At 34.3% G+C, this 19,226-nt stretch overlaps 1 protein-coding gene across 2 annotated transcripts in view; it reads right to left on the bottom strand.

Annotated features, from left to right (window-relative positions):
• Window positions 1-3,730: 3,730 nt before the first annotated feature.
• LOC106867611 (coiled-coil domain-containing protein 102A) overlaps window positions 3,731-19,226 on the bottom strand; it is a 25,130-nt gene continuing 9,634 nt past the window's right edge. Inside the window, exons 2-8 of one of the 2 annotated variants that reach the window (XM_052975022.2) lie at window positions 14,339-15,341; window positions 13,562-13,670; window positions 10,315-10,431; window positions 8,287-8,496; window positions 7,769-7,939; window positions 6,970-7,073; window positions 3,731-6,563 (exon numbers count right to left, since the gene is read on the bottom strand). In XM_052975022.2, coding sequence (XP_052830982.1) covers window positions 6,434-6,563; window positions 6,970-7,073; window positions 7,769-7,939; window positions 8,287-8,496; window positions 10,315-10,431; window positions 13,562-13,670; window positions 14,339-15,198 — 1,701 coding nt within the window. In that variant the 5' untranslated portion in view covers window positions 15,199-15,341 and the 3' untranslated portion in view covers window positions 3,731-6,433. The remainder of the gene's footprint in view (window positions 6,564-6,969; window positions 7,074-7,768; window positions 7,940-8,286; window positions 8,497-10,314; window positions 10,432-13,561; window positions 13,671-14,338; window positions 15,342-19,226) is intronic. The other variant, XM_089337892.1, reaches the window with a different exon arrangement.

Here is a 19,226-nt window from a genome sequence, read left to right as displayed (position 1 = left end):
TACTGAAGACAGACATTTAGGCAAGATTTGACCTTATTAAATGAACAAACAAACAAAACTAATTGTTTATATAGAGGGATACTTAAAACTGTCCTTTTGTAAGGAGTGAAGAGAGAGAAAAAAAAAATTCTGCCTGAAGGAATCAATAATTGATCAATTATTGACCTGGCAGTGAAAATTGAGGTAGCAGAATGGATGAAACGAAGGACCAAAAGTCAGTTGCAATATACAAGCCGCTTCACTGAGAGTTTACAACCATTCTACAATGTTTGTACGGTCTTACAAATATTAGGTGATGAAAATTAATTTTACATCACAAGACAGCTTTTAAGTAGAGAAAGTGTTTGCTTAGAAACAAAATATTTTATAATAAACTGTGAACAAAGGTTACACAAGTGAAAATCTTGGACAATATTTTGATTGGAATTCCTTCACTTAGCATAAAGTCTACTAATGATTGAAAATGGAATTTAAAAAGAAAATTGTCTTCAGAATTATGCATAAATACATTAGTTTATCCAACAAAAAACAACTGGCTTTTATGAAAATTTGCTGCTGGCATTAGATAAATACATAATTCTTAGAAAGTTAATCCAAGAGATTTGGAGTGAGGAATAGCAAAGCTGCATCTCCTTCACTTTACATGAAATAACTAAGCCATAGATTTGGTTCAGTTGGAACCCCTATTTACAACAGTGAATGGCATGAGTAAATAAGGGACAACAGAGGAAATGTCAGAAGTGGAGCAAGGAGGAGCAACAACAAGAAATTGTAAGAAGCTCTCAATTTGGGGTTAAAAATGAGCTTTCTCCATATCTTTAAATTTAGTCTTCTATCAACATTGTTTATAAAACCTTGACAAATTTTTCCAGTTTGCAAGACCAACAAAGAATCATATGATTAAAGCTTAAACTTCTGATTCACTCATTACAAACCTCTCTAAAGCAGCATGAACCATTAGTAACTAATTAGGTATTCAAAGTTAAATAGAAGTAAAGACTGGTGTTTACTTGGATAGCAATCTTGTTATATCATCACACAACATGGCAGACTGGTAGAATTTTCAAAACAGAATTTAGATCTGTATCCTATCTGGTAATCACTAAAGACTAGTTTGGTGTCTGTGCTGAGAGTAACCTGCATCTAATTCTCTTTTCATTAAGGAATTACTTTCTCTCAATGGTTTTGTGGCACCTCAAAGCTGTCAAATGCCCAAAAAGCTTAAATTAGAAGTAAAAAGAATCTTCTAAAATATACAATGACAATTGTTATAAATATCTGCTCATACCACGTGGCCAGTAAATTAGTAAAACCTTAAATTACAAGTCCGAGACTATCACGACAATACCAAATTTTTACCATCATTCTATTGGTTAATTGCTACTTTGTGGTGGTGGTAGTTTGAATGAAATCTAAAATATGACCTTACTTTTGGCTGATGAAGAACACAAATGAAGAGACATTTAAATTTTTTTTAACTATTTTCTTGCATGGTTTTTTTTTTTTTTTAAGCTATAAATTTTACCCATCAAAATACTTCAATAGAAAATTGAATTGTAAACAACAAGTCATTTCATTTTTCTTATCTTAAGAGAAAGAACAGCCTTGGCCCTTTTGACCCAAGACCAACCTTGAATGCTTGGAGTAGAGGGGACTCAATTCGAGGCATTCAAGGACCCAAATGTAAAGTTAAATTGGACAGATTAAACCTCAAAAAGAAACTGACTTTTATCTTAATTGCATTTACAATTAAAATCCTGTAACATTAAATAAAACAATTTAGTTGACCAATAAATCTAATTCAAGTTATGGACACCAATTCAACACTTCATGAAAAAAGTAGAATATCTCGAGACAAAATAGGGAACTACTGACACGTTTGAAGAATCTTTTTCTCTTTGAAGATTATATAAAATCTGAGAAATAAAGTTTTTTTACTTTTCATATATATATATTTCACATGAACATATCAAATAATCTTGGTCAACAAAGAAGTGTTAAGTTTGAAAATCGGCCAGCAAAGTTTTGCCAATCTAATTTATAGAATGGGAATCCAAAACAATGAAACCAGAATTTCAAAAAATTCTAAAGTTGTTGCTTAAACTTTCAATGACGGAACTCCACATGGTCACTCAATATGCTAAAAACAGCAGCCAAACCTCCTTTAAATCCCATCCTACTATCTTAAATGAAAGGACATATTAGATAATGTAGTCTACTGACTGCAAAAAAAAAAAAAAACAACAATGGGGTGTTTATAGCAATAAATGCTTTTGAAGAAAAGGTTCCTTAATCAAAGAAAGCCTGAGGTTTGACAATGGCAACAAAGACGAGGAAAATCTTTAAAGAATTAATTGAAATGAAAATAAATATCCTCAAGCAACTTCAAAATGGATTTTTTAAAATCAAACTTCAGGAAAATAGCAGCAGCAGCAGACTGACAAAACTTTCTCTTTATCTTCTAATTCAAATATTCCTCCAATCACCGACCTGCAATAGTTCCAACTTAAAACATTGTCTTAAATTCTTCTAGGAATTCCAATATAGAACCCTCCGACCACACACTATTGAGAGAGAATATATATAGAAAGACTGTTTCTACTTGCCAACAGAGATACCAGAAACACAAATGGTAAAACACAGACGTAGGCATTACAATTTCAAAATTGTCTTCCAAATTATTTATATAAACCAGAAACCATTTGATGCAACAACTGAGAATGGGAAAAAAAAAAATCAAAAGTTATATCTTAATTAAAAATAATTTTTAAAGAACCCAACCACCATCACAAACGATGAAAAAAAGAAAATTTACTCACTTTTTAATAAACCCTGGAGAAAAAAAAGATCAAATTTCTGTTCTTAATGTTTTTTCAGTGGTTTGCCTCATGAGGATCTCCAAAGACAGGTAAGACAGGAGGAAATATTCCTTAGATGAGAATTCTTATAGAGTCGACTCCATCAAAGGCATCCCCAGACCAAGCGGTGGTCTTGTCAAGCCAAGTGATGGCTTAAGTCTACCAAAGAATGCTCCTTCCAATGAGTTTCAACACGGTTTCTCCTTTACCAAATTTCACTTTGACTAAAGCAATGATAGAAGACTCAACCAAAGTGCCACACTATGGAATGGCACCTGAAACTATGAAGCAAGAGTATTAATCACACAGTCAGACCTATGAACAGAGCAAAACCAAATATTTGAAAGAAGAATAGAACCTGTTGAACTTCAACCAACAAAGCTAAAATCATTCACAGATCTTTCAACTAAATTTGCCAAACTCAGCAGAAATGAATTCTGATCCAATTCACTTTTGTGTGATGGAGACAGAATTGGTTAAAGAGGGCCATAGCTCAAGTGATTCCATGACAGACTTGCTTTCAGTCCCGAAAGCTTTCAGAAATCTCTTGTCAATGATTCTCAGTGTTCTGTTAACTTACAGCAAGGAGCTGAATGGATCCTTGGGTGTTGGTTAGACAAACTGAACCAAAAAAAGAGTGAAGTGCCTTGACTAAGGCAGACATTGGCAAGTAGCAGCTCTGGTGGCAGACTCTTCAGACACCAACAAGATATCTAAATCATTCTAATTAGCAGGCTGGTAACGAAGTGTTGCAAGTGACAAAACATTATGAATGCCTATAATAATGGATTGGTTTAGATGTAAAGATTGGATTCTTCCCATGCCAGCATGGAAGAAAAGAACTGAAGAATTAATGACAATCATGACTTTGGTTCTTTTTTTTTTTTTTTTTTTTCTGGGCTTTGGTTTCTTTAGAATTTATCTACAATTTATTAATGTTTTAGAGAAAGGGCAACAACATAATGAGGTTTAATTCCTAATATGGTCTTAATATTAACGATAATAATGATAATGACGACAACAATGAATTCGGCAATTTTAATGAAGTGTTTTGCTCATGGACTTAATTGTTGCAGATGAATAAGAATTTGCACCCCAATGCCATAATCTATTTGGTCATTTCACCAGAACTTTGGGAAAAAAAAAAAAATGACAATGATTTCATAAATAATTTAAGTTCAGATGATGTCGGAACTGAATAATTTGTCACAAATATGAAGAAAAATAAATTAATAAAAAATAAAATATTTTGAAGGAGAATTTTGTTTTGCTTTGAAGGCAACAGTTAAATATTGGAGGGTAAAACATTTGCCAAATTAAAATGCCCAGGTAACATCTTAAGACACCTGAAAAATAGAAGATTTACAACTGAGTTCTTATATAAAAGTAGAAATTTCAAATGGAACATAAGATTTAATTAATCATTCTAAAACTTTGTAATAACTATTGGTGGTAGTCATGGTGGGAGGGAGGTTATTGCTGAAGTGATAAGTTTGATTTTTTTTCATCAGATTTACTAACCTCATTGTTTGTGCTCTCTACACTACAAGTCTGTTTAGTCTTCAGTTTTGGGAGTGCAACATAAAGGGGGGGGGGGGTATTGAGATTCTGCATCATTGGAAATGAGGAATTTTTGAGTTTGAACAGAAAAAGATAATGTATGCAGAAAAGTGCACATGTAAGACAAAAAAGAAAAAAGAAGGTTAGGTCAGTATTGAGAGAATTGTGTCAATAAATAGTCCAAAATATATGATTATAGTTTGGAAGGAAAAAATTAAAGTGTTACCGCAGGAAAGATTAGGGAAGCGACAACATTAGTGAAGTGGAAACATCACACAAAGTAACTCTACATTGATTGTCAATATGGAAACCACACAACATTCTTGCAGACTTAAAACAGAAAAGGTAGAATTCATTCTGGTTACTAAGAGGAAAAACAAAATATTTAAGATGGAGAAAGATGCATGGAAGACAAAAAAAAAAGAAAAAGAAAAAAAACCTATTTCTTGATAATTTTCTTCAAATATTGACAATCAAGTTTCCATATTTATTTCTAATTGAAACTAGGACCAGATTAAGTATAAATATATGAAGCCTAAAGGCAAGAATTTTGTGTATTGCTCATATCTTTCAAAGAAGACCCTTTAATTCGAGTTTATAAAAGAATCCCTAAACAGTTGCCTTGTTTGGTCTAAATTTAAATTTAACTCTAGTTGAAACCAGAAACAGTTATGACAATGGACAGGTATCTAGAAGTAAGTTTAAAAAGAAAAATTCCAGCAGCAGAACATTGGTTCCAAGCTGCTGGCACCAACCAGAGCCTGGGTTTGATTGGAGAAACCCCAGAATTTGTTGAATTTCTATCTTTCTCTAAAATCTTGTAAAGAGTAAATTGTTAATGCTGATATGTTTTACATGATGGAAACAAACAAACATGGAGCAAATTAGGAAATTCAAGAAAACTGATGTAAAAAGTAAAAAAAAAAAATTAAAATAATCTTTTTAAAACATTAAAATAATTTTTTTAACACATTAAATTAGAAAAATATTAAATCCCAACATGGTACAAATTTGGCAAACTTTTTTTTGTTTAAAAGATATAAAAAAAATGTTTATCACTTAATATTGAAATCCTTTTTTTATATATATATAATTATGAAGTAGATTTGTTAGAATGAAACAGCAGCTTAAAACTCTACATACACCTTACAAGATCTGAAGATGCAAGCATTGGCAACTGAAAACTTACTGCAATTTTCCAGGGGAAACAGGGCAGAATTTCCTTGAGATTAAAAAAATAAAATAAATTTCTTCTCAAAATATAAAAAGAGGGGAAAAAAATGACTGCTCTGGGTTGAAAAAAAAAATACAAACTAAATGAAAATTTGAAGAAAAACCAATGGCAGGGAAATATGTTTGTTAGGATGTTAAGTTCAATAAGGATTGTAAACAATTTGTCAGGAATCATACACACTTTTCATATCTTTTGTAAATGTAGTTTGTCTAAGTAAAATTTGTTCAAAGGAATTTAAAAAGAAAAGCCATTATTTTAATGACTTTATTTAAGATTCCTTCCATTTTCTATAAACAGAAATTCTTGTTTTTTTTTTAAACAATAAAAAAAATTCTAAACAAAATGTAATTTGTTAAGTAGAAGCCAACAGTGGAGAAAAGGAGATTCATTTTCTTCTGAGTGTCTGTAACCACACACACACACACACACTTTTGTATATGTATATATATATATATATATATATATGTATGTATATATATATACTTTTGCACACATACATCCACATATGTACAAAACCTCACACAAATATAATTCAGTCTTGGAAAGTAACAGAATTTTGTTTCTTCCAAACCAAGAAGGAGAGAGAGAGACATTGATAAAGAGAAGTTGATATTAAATAAGAGCTAAATCTAGATATCTTTAGATCTGTACACAGAAACCAATTTATACACAGCTTCCAGCACTAAGAAAGCATTAGATTGTCTCCCCTTCCTATAGTGTGACGGTATTTCGAAGGGAGAGGTCGTGTTGCCATTGATGAGAAGCACAGGCAGGGTGGCAGTTAAGAGATGTCGTCCTCCATCGCATTCTCATCACTGTCAGGAAGGGTGGTCGCTTCATCGGTGGTGAACGATTTCAGACTCTGGGAAGAGCGAGACTTCAAACAAGTTTGTGGATTTCCTCGACGCAACCTAAAAGCAAGTGGGGGAAAAGATAGAGACCGTTTTAATAACATGTCATGGCAGTAATGAAGATTTGGGGGGAAGAGTTTGTTTGTTGGCAAAGAAAGGGATAAAAGGTAAACTAAGAAAAGGAACTGATAAAAGCCCAGGTCGAGTAAACCAATGTTCAAAAGGTCTTCCAGCTGTGACCAACCAGTCTTCATTTCACACAGTGTATCTAGGCCTACATCATCCAGTGTGTGCTTCCTTTTACAATGAATGTGATTTGAGGGCAATTCAGCTGCTGTTTCTAACAGACCAAGCGACCATGTAGAGGTTTCCTTACTGTTGCATGGTAGCAAGTATATTAGGCAAAAATTGTGGAAGACTGTCAGAAGCTGGAGAGAAAATGACAGCAGGCGTGAAAGCCACTCACCTGCTTTGTAAATGTTCGATTTGGACTTGCAAGTTGCCCGCTTGCTCTTCATACTCTTCATTTGTACGTTGTAACTTACGAACATTATTTGCTTGAAGATCAGCCTGAAACAGGACAACAACAGATCATGAGATGATGAGGATGAGAAAGTGGAGTATTACGAGTACTGCATAACTTTAAACCAATTCTGTCTTCTCAAATTCGAAGGTAAATATATGACAGTAACAATGAGAACAAACCAAGAGTTGACATCACAATGTCAAGTTATTCCTACATGTTGTTATCATTTCTGATCAAATGGCTTCACTAAATCCTTGGTGGTAAGCTCCAAACCCTTCATGCTGGACATGTCTTTGCTCCAGGCATATTACTGGTACTTGCCTAACTGATCTCTAACAAACTAATTTTTACCTTCCATATCAAAGTCTTGCTCAATCAAAGCTGATCTGGGCTTCTTTCAGTTTCTGTCTACCAAATCCTCTCACAAGGCTTTGGTCGGCCCAAGGCTATAGTAGAAGACACTTGCCTAAGGTGCCACGCAGTGGAACTGAACCTGCAACCATGTGGTTGGGAAGCAAGTTTCTTACCACACACACCACGTGTGTATTAGTGTAACTGTCTGTAAAGGTATATATATTCCTAAAAGCAACTTCCTAAAAAGGGTCTGATGAAATAGACACCAGTTTCATTCAGGATTGGATGTTGAGATAAATAATTGAGTGTGCTCCAGTATGGCCGCAATCCAATGCCTGAAACCAAAGTCAAAAACAAAAGGACCAGCAGAACAGAAGCAATGTACCTCGTCTTCGGCAGAGGCCAAGTCTTGCTTTAATTCTTCTATGCGGGAGCGAAGCTTCTTCACCTCCAATTCGTATTGCTCTGCACGACGTCGTGTGTGATCGAGTTCAGTGTGTTTCTCGACATTGATCTTCTTCAGTTTCGCATGGACGTGGCGTAATTCAATTACTTCCTGAAGAAAGGGAAAAGGAAAAAGGAAAAACCAGATTTGTTTCTTAAACAAAAAAAAAGATGAAAAATATGGAAGAGAAATTGTGTGTTGTTTGCCAGCTGCAGGGCAGTCGGTTTGAATAAAGAGCAAAGAGAGAGAGAGGTCAGCTGTCCGATTACATTGACCCCAGTGCATAACTGGTACTTAATTTCATCGACCCTGGAAGGATGAAAGGCAAAGTGGACCTCAGTGGAATTTGAACTTAGATGGACGAAATGCCACTAAGCATTTCATTCCAACATGCTAACGATTCTGCCAGCTCACTACCTTAATTAAAACAAGACTAATGAATGATAATGAAAGAATACCTTATTCTTTTCAGAAAGTTCAAATTGCATAGTTCTCATATCAGAATCAATCAACGTAGCTGCTTGCTGGTTTTTCTGTTCTAATTGTTCATGTAAATCATCGATTTTGGTTCGTAACTTCTTGCTTTCTCGTTCCAGAGACAGTTTTTCCGTCTCTAAACGTTCCCGCTTGGCCCATTCAGAGGCATTCTCAGCTTGAAGAGCCTCCAGCTACAAAGAAGCAATTCTTTTGTGTTTTTTTATACTGATTAAAAGTGAATTAAAATTCATAATTCAAAACATTTTATTTTCATAACGAAAAGGTTGTTAGATTTTAGCATTGCAAAAACAAATAAAACAACAGCCACACACAAACACACCAGGTAAACTAATCAACTCAAAATCTGTCTATCATAGACACACAGACAGACACACATAACTGTGTGCAACAGGCAAGAATATATCAAAAGGCATAGAATAATTGATATAACCAGATTAGTGTTCGGAACTTTCCAGATACCTAATTATCTATGAAGAATCTCTATAGACTTTTGTTTTCTTGTTTTTTCTGACTAAATTATATTTTGATGGCTTGCGCTGCTCTCTCACTCAATAATAATAATAATAATAATAATAAGCTGGGCTGTTGGCAACTTAAAGTGACAACCCCCACAGAGCCTGGTCTGTGAGATGGGTATTTTTCTTTAGATTTGGTCACTTTGTAGGACAGAAAACAAAACCTGTCAAAGGCTGGCTGAACTGTAGAGGGTCAATGGCCATCCAAATAGCATTACTTAATTAATATTGCTGCTGCTGATTACCATTACCATCTCATGATGGTAGTAATAATGAGTCCCTCACCCCACCCCACTCCCAAGAAGGAAAAGTTGGAATGGTCATGGCTGGAATCTCTTTGAATATAAGTTTGTATAACAAGAAAGCAGGGTGCTGACCTGGGTTTATATTAGAAGTGAGAACAAGAGATTCAGATGATATTGGGTGGGATTTGAACTCAAAGACCAGAGGCAAGCAAAAATAAATATTGTAAAGAATTTAGTTTTTTTGTTTTACTGTTTCTTACAAACCACTGCACTTAATGATTGGGATACAAGTTTGAAGGCGAGTTTGGTTGATTAAACTGAGCCCAGTAGGTCACTGGTACCACTATTTTATTGATTCTACAAGAGGAATGAAATCAGTTGGATTAGAACTCAGAATGTTAGGGCCACAGGGCATTTTGTCCAACACTAGAAAGTACTATCAGTCCATTATCTTGTAGAAATATTGGTTTTAAATTTTGGCACAAGGCCAGCAGTTTTGGAGGAGGGGGTTAAATCGATTCCATCAACACCAGTACTCAACTGCTCCTTATTTTATCAACCCTGAAAGAGTGAAAGGCAAAGATGATCCTGGTGGAATTTGAACTCAGAACGTCAAGATGGACGAAATGTTGCCAGGGATTGTGGCCAGCATGGTAATGGTTCTGCCAGCATATTGCCATGATGATGAAGAAATATTAATAATTGTATTGGTGTATGTATAATGTGTGTGAATAAATATATAACATTTGTTAGTTTGTTTAACTTGTTTTTCCATACAAGCATGGCTTGGGGAGAAATGGATTTTGAGGCAGGATTTTCTAGCCAAATGATCTTCCTATCACCAACCCTCAGCTGTTTTACAGGTAAGAAATTTTTATATTTGCCAAGTCTTCAAAAGTGCAAAATAACTGGTTATAATGTCAACAAGGAATTTCTGTCTCTGCCTGCATTGCTCATGCAGTGACAGGTGAAATATCAACATAGACACATATTTGCAAACACACACACACACACACACATATATCTGTGTGTAGCCCCTTGTGGGTAGTAAAGAAATAACACACATATATATATATATGATGGGCTTAATACAGTTTTCACCAACCAAATTCCCTCACAAGGGTTTTGGTCAGGACAATAGTAGAAGACATTTTCCAAAGGTGCTGGACATTGAGACAGAACCATATAAATATATCAATACCGGAAACATAAAATAAGGTGATCTCACCTCTTTCCTCAAATCAGCCATTCGTTTGTCAACAGCCAAATGATTTTCTTGCTCATCTTCTAGTTCTAAATATATTCTAGAAAGTTCTTCTTTGTGTTCTGCTTGCAAACGTTCCATCTAGAAAATGGTAGGGGAGGGCAAGGAGAGTAAAAAGAGGTTCTACAACAAAAATAAATACAACAAAAAATAAATACAACAAAAAATAAATATCTCCAGAAATAATCGTTTCTACTGAAGGGCAACATCGATATTTTGTCCCGTGAATGAGGAAGCTTTGACTTAGTTACCGTGATCTGCTAAAAATAGCAGCCAAATCACCCTCATATCTCACCCTACTGTTTAAAAATAAGAAGACACATTGGATAATGTAGTCTTAGATATATTGTGCCTGAAAGAAAAAGAAACAGATGGTCAAAGCTGACCTGCGTCTAAACAATAACATCAAACCAATGAAAGAGCCTGTGTATGGTTGCTGGCCCTGCTAGAAATAGCAACCTAAACACTCTAAAAAAATCACACCCTCCTGCCTAAGAAAAGGGATGTGTCAGAAGAGATTGGAGTATCAAACAAAAAAACATTTTATGGCATTTTGTCCCTTTAAGGGAGATGACAGTGTTGCTGTTGTTTAGCCCCAGGTCAATTCTAATCAAGAAGACTACCATCAACACACATTCCAGACATGGCCATCCTATCTTGTTTACTGACAGAACAGTGGCATATCCAGAACTGCTATATTATGTGTTTTCTTTTTTGAAGACTGTAGGATATGACTAGAGGGAGATGATTTCACTGCTATTTCTAGCAGATCGCACGACTACATGGGGACTTCATTTTCATTCAGACTCTTTTCATTAATTACTTCATCCCAATTACTTTGTCTGACAGTTAATTTATTAGTCCACTAGAAATAGTGCCCAAATCTACCTCAGATCTCACCTATCGCAGGAGGATGATTGCGACAATTATATAAAAAATAATTTTTTAATATAAAAATAGGTGCAGGTGTGGCTGTGTGGTAAGAAGTTTGCTTCCCAAGCACATGGTTCAGGGTTCAGTCTCACTGTGTGGCACCTGGAACAAGTGTCTTCTATAGCCCTGGGTCAACCAAAACCTAATGAGTGGAATTAGCAGAGAGAAACTGAAAGCCCATCATATACGTGTGTGTGTGTGTGTGTCTGTCCCCCTCCATTGCTTGACAACCAGTGTTTGTTTATGTCCCTGCTATTTCAGCAATGTCCATTCTGCTGTACACAAAGTGCCTGGCCCCTGATCTGAGAATAGCTTTCTCTTTTCCTTTCATGAATCTTGGGTACCCCAAAAAGGGTCCCCAGCTGTACCCTTTCTTCTGTGAGTAAACCACTAAAACGAAAATATTAGTCATGCACAGAATTCACCCAAACAATTATATTCCCATGCAAATTCATGCACTCAGACCCAAATCATAAAACTGTGTGAGGCTCAAAGATTAGCAGAGGGGGCAGAAAAGGGGGTTTTGTTGAAGTCATGCTTTTTAGAAAAATATTATCAATGATATTAGTGGAAAAGATTTGAGAAATTTACAATTAGATGAATTATGCCTTTAACTTGACAGCTGACTGGTCCCGTGCTGATAGGACGTAAAAAGCATCCACTACACTCTCGGAGTCGTTGGCGTTAGGAAGGGAATCCAGCTGTAGAAACTCTACCAGATCAGATTGGAGCCTGATGCAGCCTTCTGGTTCGCCAGTCCTCCATCAAATTGTCCAACCCATGCCCTCATGGAAAGCGGACGTTAAACGATGATGATGATGGTAGCACACATACATACAAACAAGAGGCTTTCATATAGTTTTCATCCATCAGATTCCATGCACAAGGTTTTGGACAATCTGAGTCTATAGTAGAAGAATAAGAAAACACTTGCTGAATGTTCCACACAATGGAATTGAACCTGGAACAATCTGGTTGCACATTGAACTTCTTATGCATTCAAATGAATGTCTAACATTTCAGACAGAACTATTTGTTGCGGAACAAAAAAAAGGAAACGTCAGCCATGCCTGTGATATTGTTTCTCAACGACATCACCAAAGAGAATGGAATGGAATAAATGCAAGACTGATTCACCAAGAGACATGTTTGGCATTATTTTACAGCAGCATGTGGTGACATTCGACATGATAAATAATCACTAATTGTTGTGCATCTCAGGAATTAATATAATTAATATCTATAGGCAGTAGTTGTTAATTGATCTACGTAATTAAAAATGGTATTTTTTACCAAAAGTTCACATGTTTTCATCATTGCTTAATGCCTGCCTCCCATGCTGGCATGGGTCCCATTTTACGTCAGCATTTTGGGAATAAAAGCTGGTATTGTTGCTGTTGTTGTTAGTTGTAGATTTGTAAGGGCCAATCCCTGGCATTGATAACAGTAAGAGTGACAGGAAAGGGTCTTGTGTGACTTGGGAGGAATAAATATTTTTTTTTACTCTAGGCACAAGTCCTGAAATTTTTGGGGAGGGGTCCAGTCGATTAGAACAACCCAGTATGCAACTGGTACTTAATTTATCGACCCCGAAAAGATGCAAGGCAAAGTCAACCTCAGCAAAATTTGAACTCAGAATGTGAAGACAGACGAAGTACCGCTAAGAATTTTGCCCAGCATGGGGTGGAATAGATACTGCAAGGCGTTTTTGTTAAAATACCCCCCTCCCTTTATTGGCTTCTCTCAATAATGTATGCATCTTTCAAAGAATGACACACACACACACACAAGCATGTGTACAGTTACCATAGTTTGAAGCTGTGGTACCAGACACTTGCCCCAAAAATGGTGGGCAATGAAATGAGACACGAAATCCCATGGCTGCAAAGCTCTAGATGCTTAAAAACGATAGGATAGTCAAGGCTGGAATGTCTTTTAGCATAGTTCATCATGACCAGGCTTGAGCTAGGGTTACACAACAACAACAAGTAAGATAGAGTGAATGATGTCATCTCTGGGGTCTCATTAACAAGACATTCTCAACTAAAGGGGTTTACTTGATCAGGGCTGGCCTGGAGACAAAACAACATCACATTCAGTCATGTAGTCTTGGATAGACTATGCCTATAAAAAATACAAAATGGTCCTGGCTGGAATACCTTTGATTGTCACAGGTCTACTCAACCAGGGGTTAAAGATCAACAAAACATTCAAATCTAAATTAAAAATGCAATCCGGTGTTAATTAAATGATGTTAATTAAACAAAGCAGAACAAACCTCGTTAATCACACTTGCTTTGGACAGTTTCAGTTCATCATATTTTGTTTTTAGAGATGAGATTTCTTCTTCAAGTTTCTCAATTGTTTTTGTAAGTCTGGTATTTTCTCTGCAAGAATTAGACATGCAGCAGCAATTAGAAGGGACACAGAAAGGATTTCTTTCTTTACAAACAATTTGAAAAACAATACAGATATACATCATCATCATCATCATCATCTTAATATCACTTTTATTCCACAACTGCATGCATCAAACAGAATTTGTTGAGGCAGATTTCCTACAGCTGGATGCCCTTCCAGTCACCAATCTTGACTTGTTTCCAAGCAAGGCAATATTTTCTCATGGCCAGAGGCCAGACTGGAAATATGATAACGATGCTCGTTTATAACCATCATGAGACATCAAGAGACAAGCCTAACCCTAACCCACACAAACACACAATGGGCATTAGGTAACTCAGGGCTGTAAAAGAAGGTGCCATGCAATGGGACTGAACCCAAAACAACATGGTTGGGAAGCAGCCAAGTGGTTAGGGTGCTGCACTCATGGTTGCTAGGTAATAGGTTCAATTGCCAGACTGGGCAGCAGAACATTTGTGCTCTTGACCAAAATACTTCCTTGCCACAATTCACTCCACTGTAAATGGGACCACCCTGCCACAAAAAAAGTCTCCTTCCAATGATCTGCGGAGGAAGTATATATATATATATATATATATATATATATATGTACAAAGATACAATAACAACAGTTCTTATTTGCAATGATACTTACTCGCATTGAAGGTGAAGAGTTTTCTGAGATTCATCCCATTTCTTTGTTACTAGGGACAGCCTGTCTTCGATTCTGCTGATGTGCGATTCTGAAGCTTCTTCTTGTCGACATTTGGAAGGACTAGCTATGGAAGATTCAACATGGAGTTCATTTTTCTCAATCAGATTCTCAGCAGGTCTCTCACTTACCTTACAGGTGACAGTAGCAGCTGCTAATTCTTCTCGATTTTTCACATCGTAACGTGAAGTCTCAGAATCATTGTTATTATTATTATTATTGTTATTAGTAGTGTTTGTGTTTTTTGCACCCTCTTCACACCCGCCACCCTCAACGCTGCTACTTACACCATGGATCCCAGGGTCGATGTCACTCGTCGACTCAGCTTTCGACCCAGCACCTTTGCAGTACTCAACCCGTTTCTTCAGTTCTTCAATTTCATTCAGGAGCTCTTGCTTGTCTCGTTTCAAATCCGCTGATTCTTTCACGAAACTGTCCATTTTATTACGTAAAGTCCGATTCTCCTCGAGAGCCTTGTTACGTTCATTGCGCACTTTGCTCCACTTCTCGCGCCAGTTGGCTGTGCAATCTGACCACCAGCGCATTGTTTTCTCCATCTGCGCCGTGCGAGAGCGAGCCTCTTCCAGCTCCCTCATGTGCAGTTCTTCTCGCTCCAGCCATTCATATTCTGCCATCTGTGTAAAAGATAAGGGTGTGCTACTAGCAGAGCTCATCCGTTCTCGGCCAGATGTAGGAGACATTGGTATGGAAGGGGTGGCCCGAATATTGGCTACATCTCCTCCGCCTGATGATGATGATGATGATATCTTATGAGCTGCACAGCTAGATGATCTTTGGCTCATTGGGAAGGTGCCAGTTCAGCGACGCCGAAATTGAACAATAAATGGCAGCGGTAATGAAAGACGTCTACATGCAATTCTGGCATTCCACAAACGTATTGAAGAAAATAGTTCTTGGTCAAGCTGCATCAAATGGCACATGGAATCTAAAAGAGAAAAGAAAAAGAACAAAAAAAAACTATAGAAATCGTTTAAACAAAAGTGTGTGTGTGGTGAGACAGGTGCCAGAAATTAGTCTGGTTTTGGTCAAAACTAAATGGCTTTCTAGGACCAATTTACCAATTTCACAATAAAACTGGCAGACAACAACAATAGCAACACGAGAATCCAAACGAAAGAAGAAAAAGACACTTCTACAAAGGAATGCCAATGTATATACATACACACACACACATATAAACATATATATACACACACATATGTATATATATATATATATATATATATATATATATATATATACACACACATATACACACACATATATGCACACATACATATATATATACACAAATATATATACATATATATATATATACATACACAAATATATATACATATATATATATATACATACACAAATATATATACATATATATATATATACATACACAAATATATATACATATATATATACATACACAAACATATATACATGTATATATACATACACAAACATATATACATGTATATATACATACACAAACATATATACATGTATATATACATACACAAACATATATACATGTATATATACATACACAAACATATATACATGTATATATACATACACAAACATATATACATGTATATATACATACACAAACATATATACATGTATATATACATACACAAACATATATACATGTATATATACATACACAAACATATATACATGTATATATACATACACAAACATATATACATGTATATATACATACACAAACATATATACATGTATATATACATACACAAACATATATATATGTATATATACATACACAAACATATATACATGTATATATACATACACAAACACATATACATGTATATATACATACACAAACATATATACACGTATATATACATACACATATATATTCACATATATATACATACACATATATATTCACATATATATACATACACATATATACATATATAGACACACACATATATACATATATACACACACACACATATATATATATACACACACACATATATATATACACACACACACACACATATATATACACACACACACACACACATATATATATATATATATACACACAAACATATATATACACACATATATACATACACACACATATATATACACACACACACACATATATATATATACATACACATGCATATACACACCCGTCGATACAATCATGAACAGCCACATACACACACATATACACACAAAGTGCGTGTGTGTGTGTGTGTGTGTGTGTGTGTGTGTGTGTGTGTGTGTGTGTGTGTGTGTGTGTGTGTGTGTGTGTGTGTGTGCAGATTCTTGCTTACTGAAGCATTCGCAAGGAATTACCCAAAGCTGAAGCTAATGCAGTCTTGTCATGGAATCGTTTGTTGTTATCAAGTGTGAGGAGGGGAGGGAGGGAGGGAGTATGTTTTCTACATCAAACTTACATTGGTGACTCATAAATCTCTTACAACAAAAAGATATTACACACACACACGCGCGCGCGCGCGCGCGCCAATGAGGCAACTTCTACCTGCTAGAAATAGTAGCTGCATTGTTCTTCCAAATCACACAGCACTTTGATCATAGTTCTGCTCAATCAAAACCTTACCTAGGGTTAAATAACAATATCAACAACAACAAGTGAAAATACAAAGATTGTTCCCATAACTACGAGGAACAGAATGTCAGTCATTTTTCTAATTAAAAAAATATAATTAGCGACTTTAATGTTGAACTACAATCTAATAACTGAAAGTAGCAATAGATTAGATTAATTAAACTTCAATTGGTCGATCATAAATTATAAACAAAAGGAAGAAAATGAACACACACAAAAATACAACAAAGGACTCCCTTCGAGGGTACTCAACTTGCTAGAAATAGCAGCCAAACTTCCTGCAAATGCATCTTAACCCTGTCGATCCCCACTCCCTGCCTAAGACCACACTGGTTCTATGCTGTTTCTTTTAAAGGGGTCTAAATTAAAACTTTCTATCAACATTTCTTGTCGATTTTACATCAGAACACCAGCATAACAATACTGACAAAGTCTGTGTGTCTGAGAGAGGGAGAGAGGTAGATACGTATACACACACACACATACATACATACATACATATCAAATTGCTAAGTCATGCTTTTTACACAACAGTAAACAAACACAGACACTTTTTATTTGGTCGGAAAGTTACGTAAGTGACTCAGGAGCCAAGACGTTCATACATTACGCACGAATCAAACACGTTTGTGTTTGAAATTTCGTTTGATTGGAAACTGCCTACCTCCACCCCTATTTCGTCCAACCCCATATTACCCTTCTTTTAACTTAATTCTTTCTCCCTGTATCTATTTATAGATTTCCCAGTATTTCGGGTGTCAGCCGCCAACAGCATCACACCATTCACTCCACTCTTTATATTCTTGTTGCTTATTCAAATTTTAATTTCTGTCTCTATATTTAGAAAACCCTGACCACTGGCGAAAATTTCACCTAATTTTTAACCAACAAGAAGTTTGCTTCCCAACTACATGGTTCCCGGTGCAGTCCCGCTGCGTGGCACCTTAAGTAAGTGCCTTCTACTATAGCCTCAGGCTGACCAAAGCTTTGTGAATGAACTTGGTAGACGGAAACTGAAAGAAACCAGTCGTATATGTGTGTGTGGGGGGGGGGGGGTGTCCGCTCCACTACCACTTGAAAACCGCTGTTGGTGTGTTTACGTCCCTGTAACAGTGGTATCGCAAAACTGATCAACAGAATAAGAACCAGGCTTTAAAAAATAAGTCCTGGGGTTGATTCATTCAGCTAAAAACGCTGAGAGTGGTCCCTAGTTCATAATGAGTTTTCCATAAACATATATATATATACATATATATATACATATATATATACATATACATATATATATATATATATATACATATATATATATATATATACATATATATATATATATATATATACATATATATACATATACATATATATACATACATATATATATATATATACATATATATACATATATATATATATATACATATATATACATATATATATATATATATATATGTATATATATATATATATGTATATATATATATATATGTATATATATATATATATATATATGTATATATGTATATATATATATATATATATGTATATATGTATATATATATATATATATATATATGTATATATGTATATATATGTATATATATATATATATGTATATATATATATATATATATATATATATATGTATATATATGTATATATGTATATATATGTATATATATATATATATATATATGTATATATATGTATATATATATATATATATGTATATATATGTATATATATATATATATATGTATATATATGTATATATATATATATATATATGTATATATATGTATATATATATATATATATGTATACATATATATATATATATATATATGTATACATATATATATATATATATATATACATATATATATATATATATATATACATATATATATATATATATATATACATATATATATATATATATATATGTATATATATATATATATATGTATATATATATATATATATGTATATATATATATATATATGTATATATATATATATATATATATATATATATATATATATATATATATATATATATATATATATATATATATATCTATATGTATATATATATATATATCTATATGTATATATATATATATCTATATGTATATATATATATATATATATATGTATATATATATATATATATATATATGTATATATATATATATA

This window comes from Octopus bimaculoides, chromosome 20 (assembly GCF_046866305.1).
Source record: "Octopus bimaculoides isolate indiv1 chromosome 20, ASM4686630v1, whole genome shotgun sequence".
In the NCBI taxonomy this organism is placed as follows: Eukaryota; Metazoa; Mollusca; class Cephalopoda; order Octopoda; family Octopodidae; genus Octopus; species Octopus bimaculoides.
This window is presented reverse-complemented; position numbering and strand designations above follow the sequence as displayed.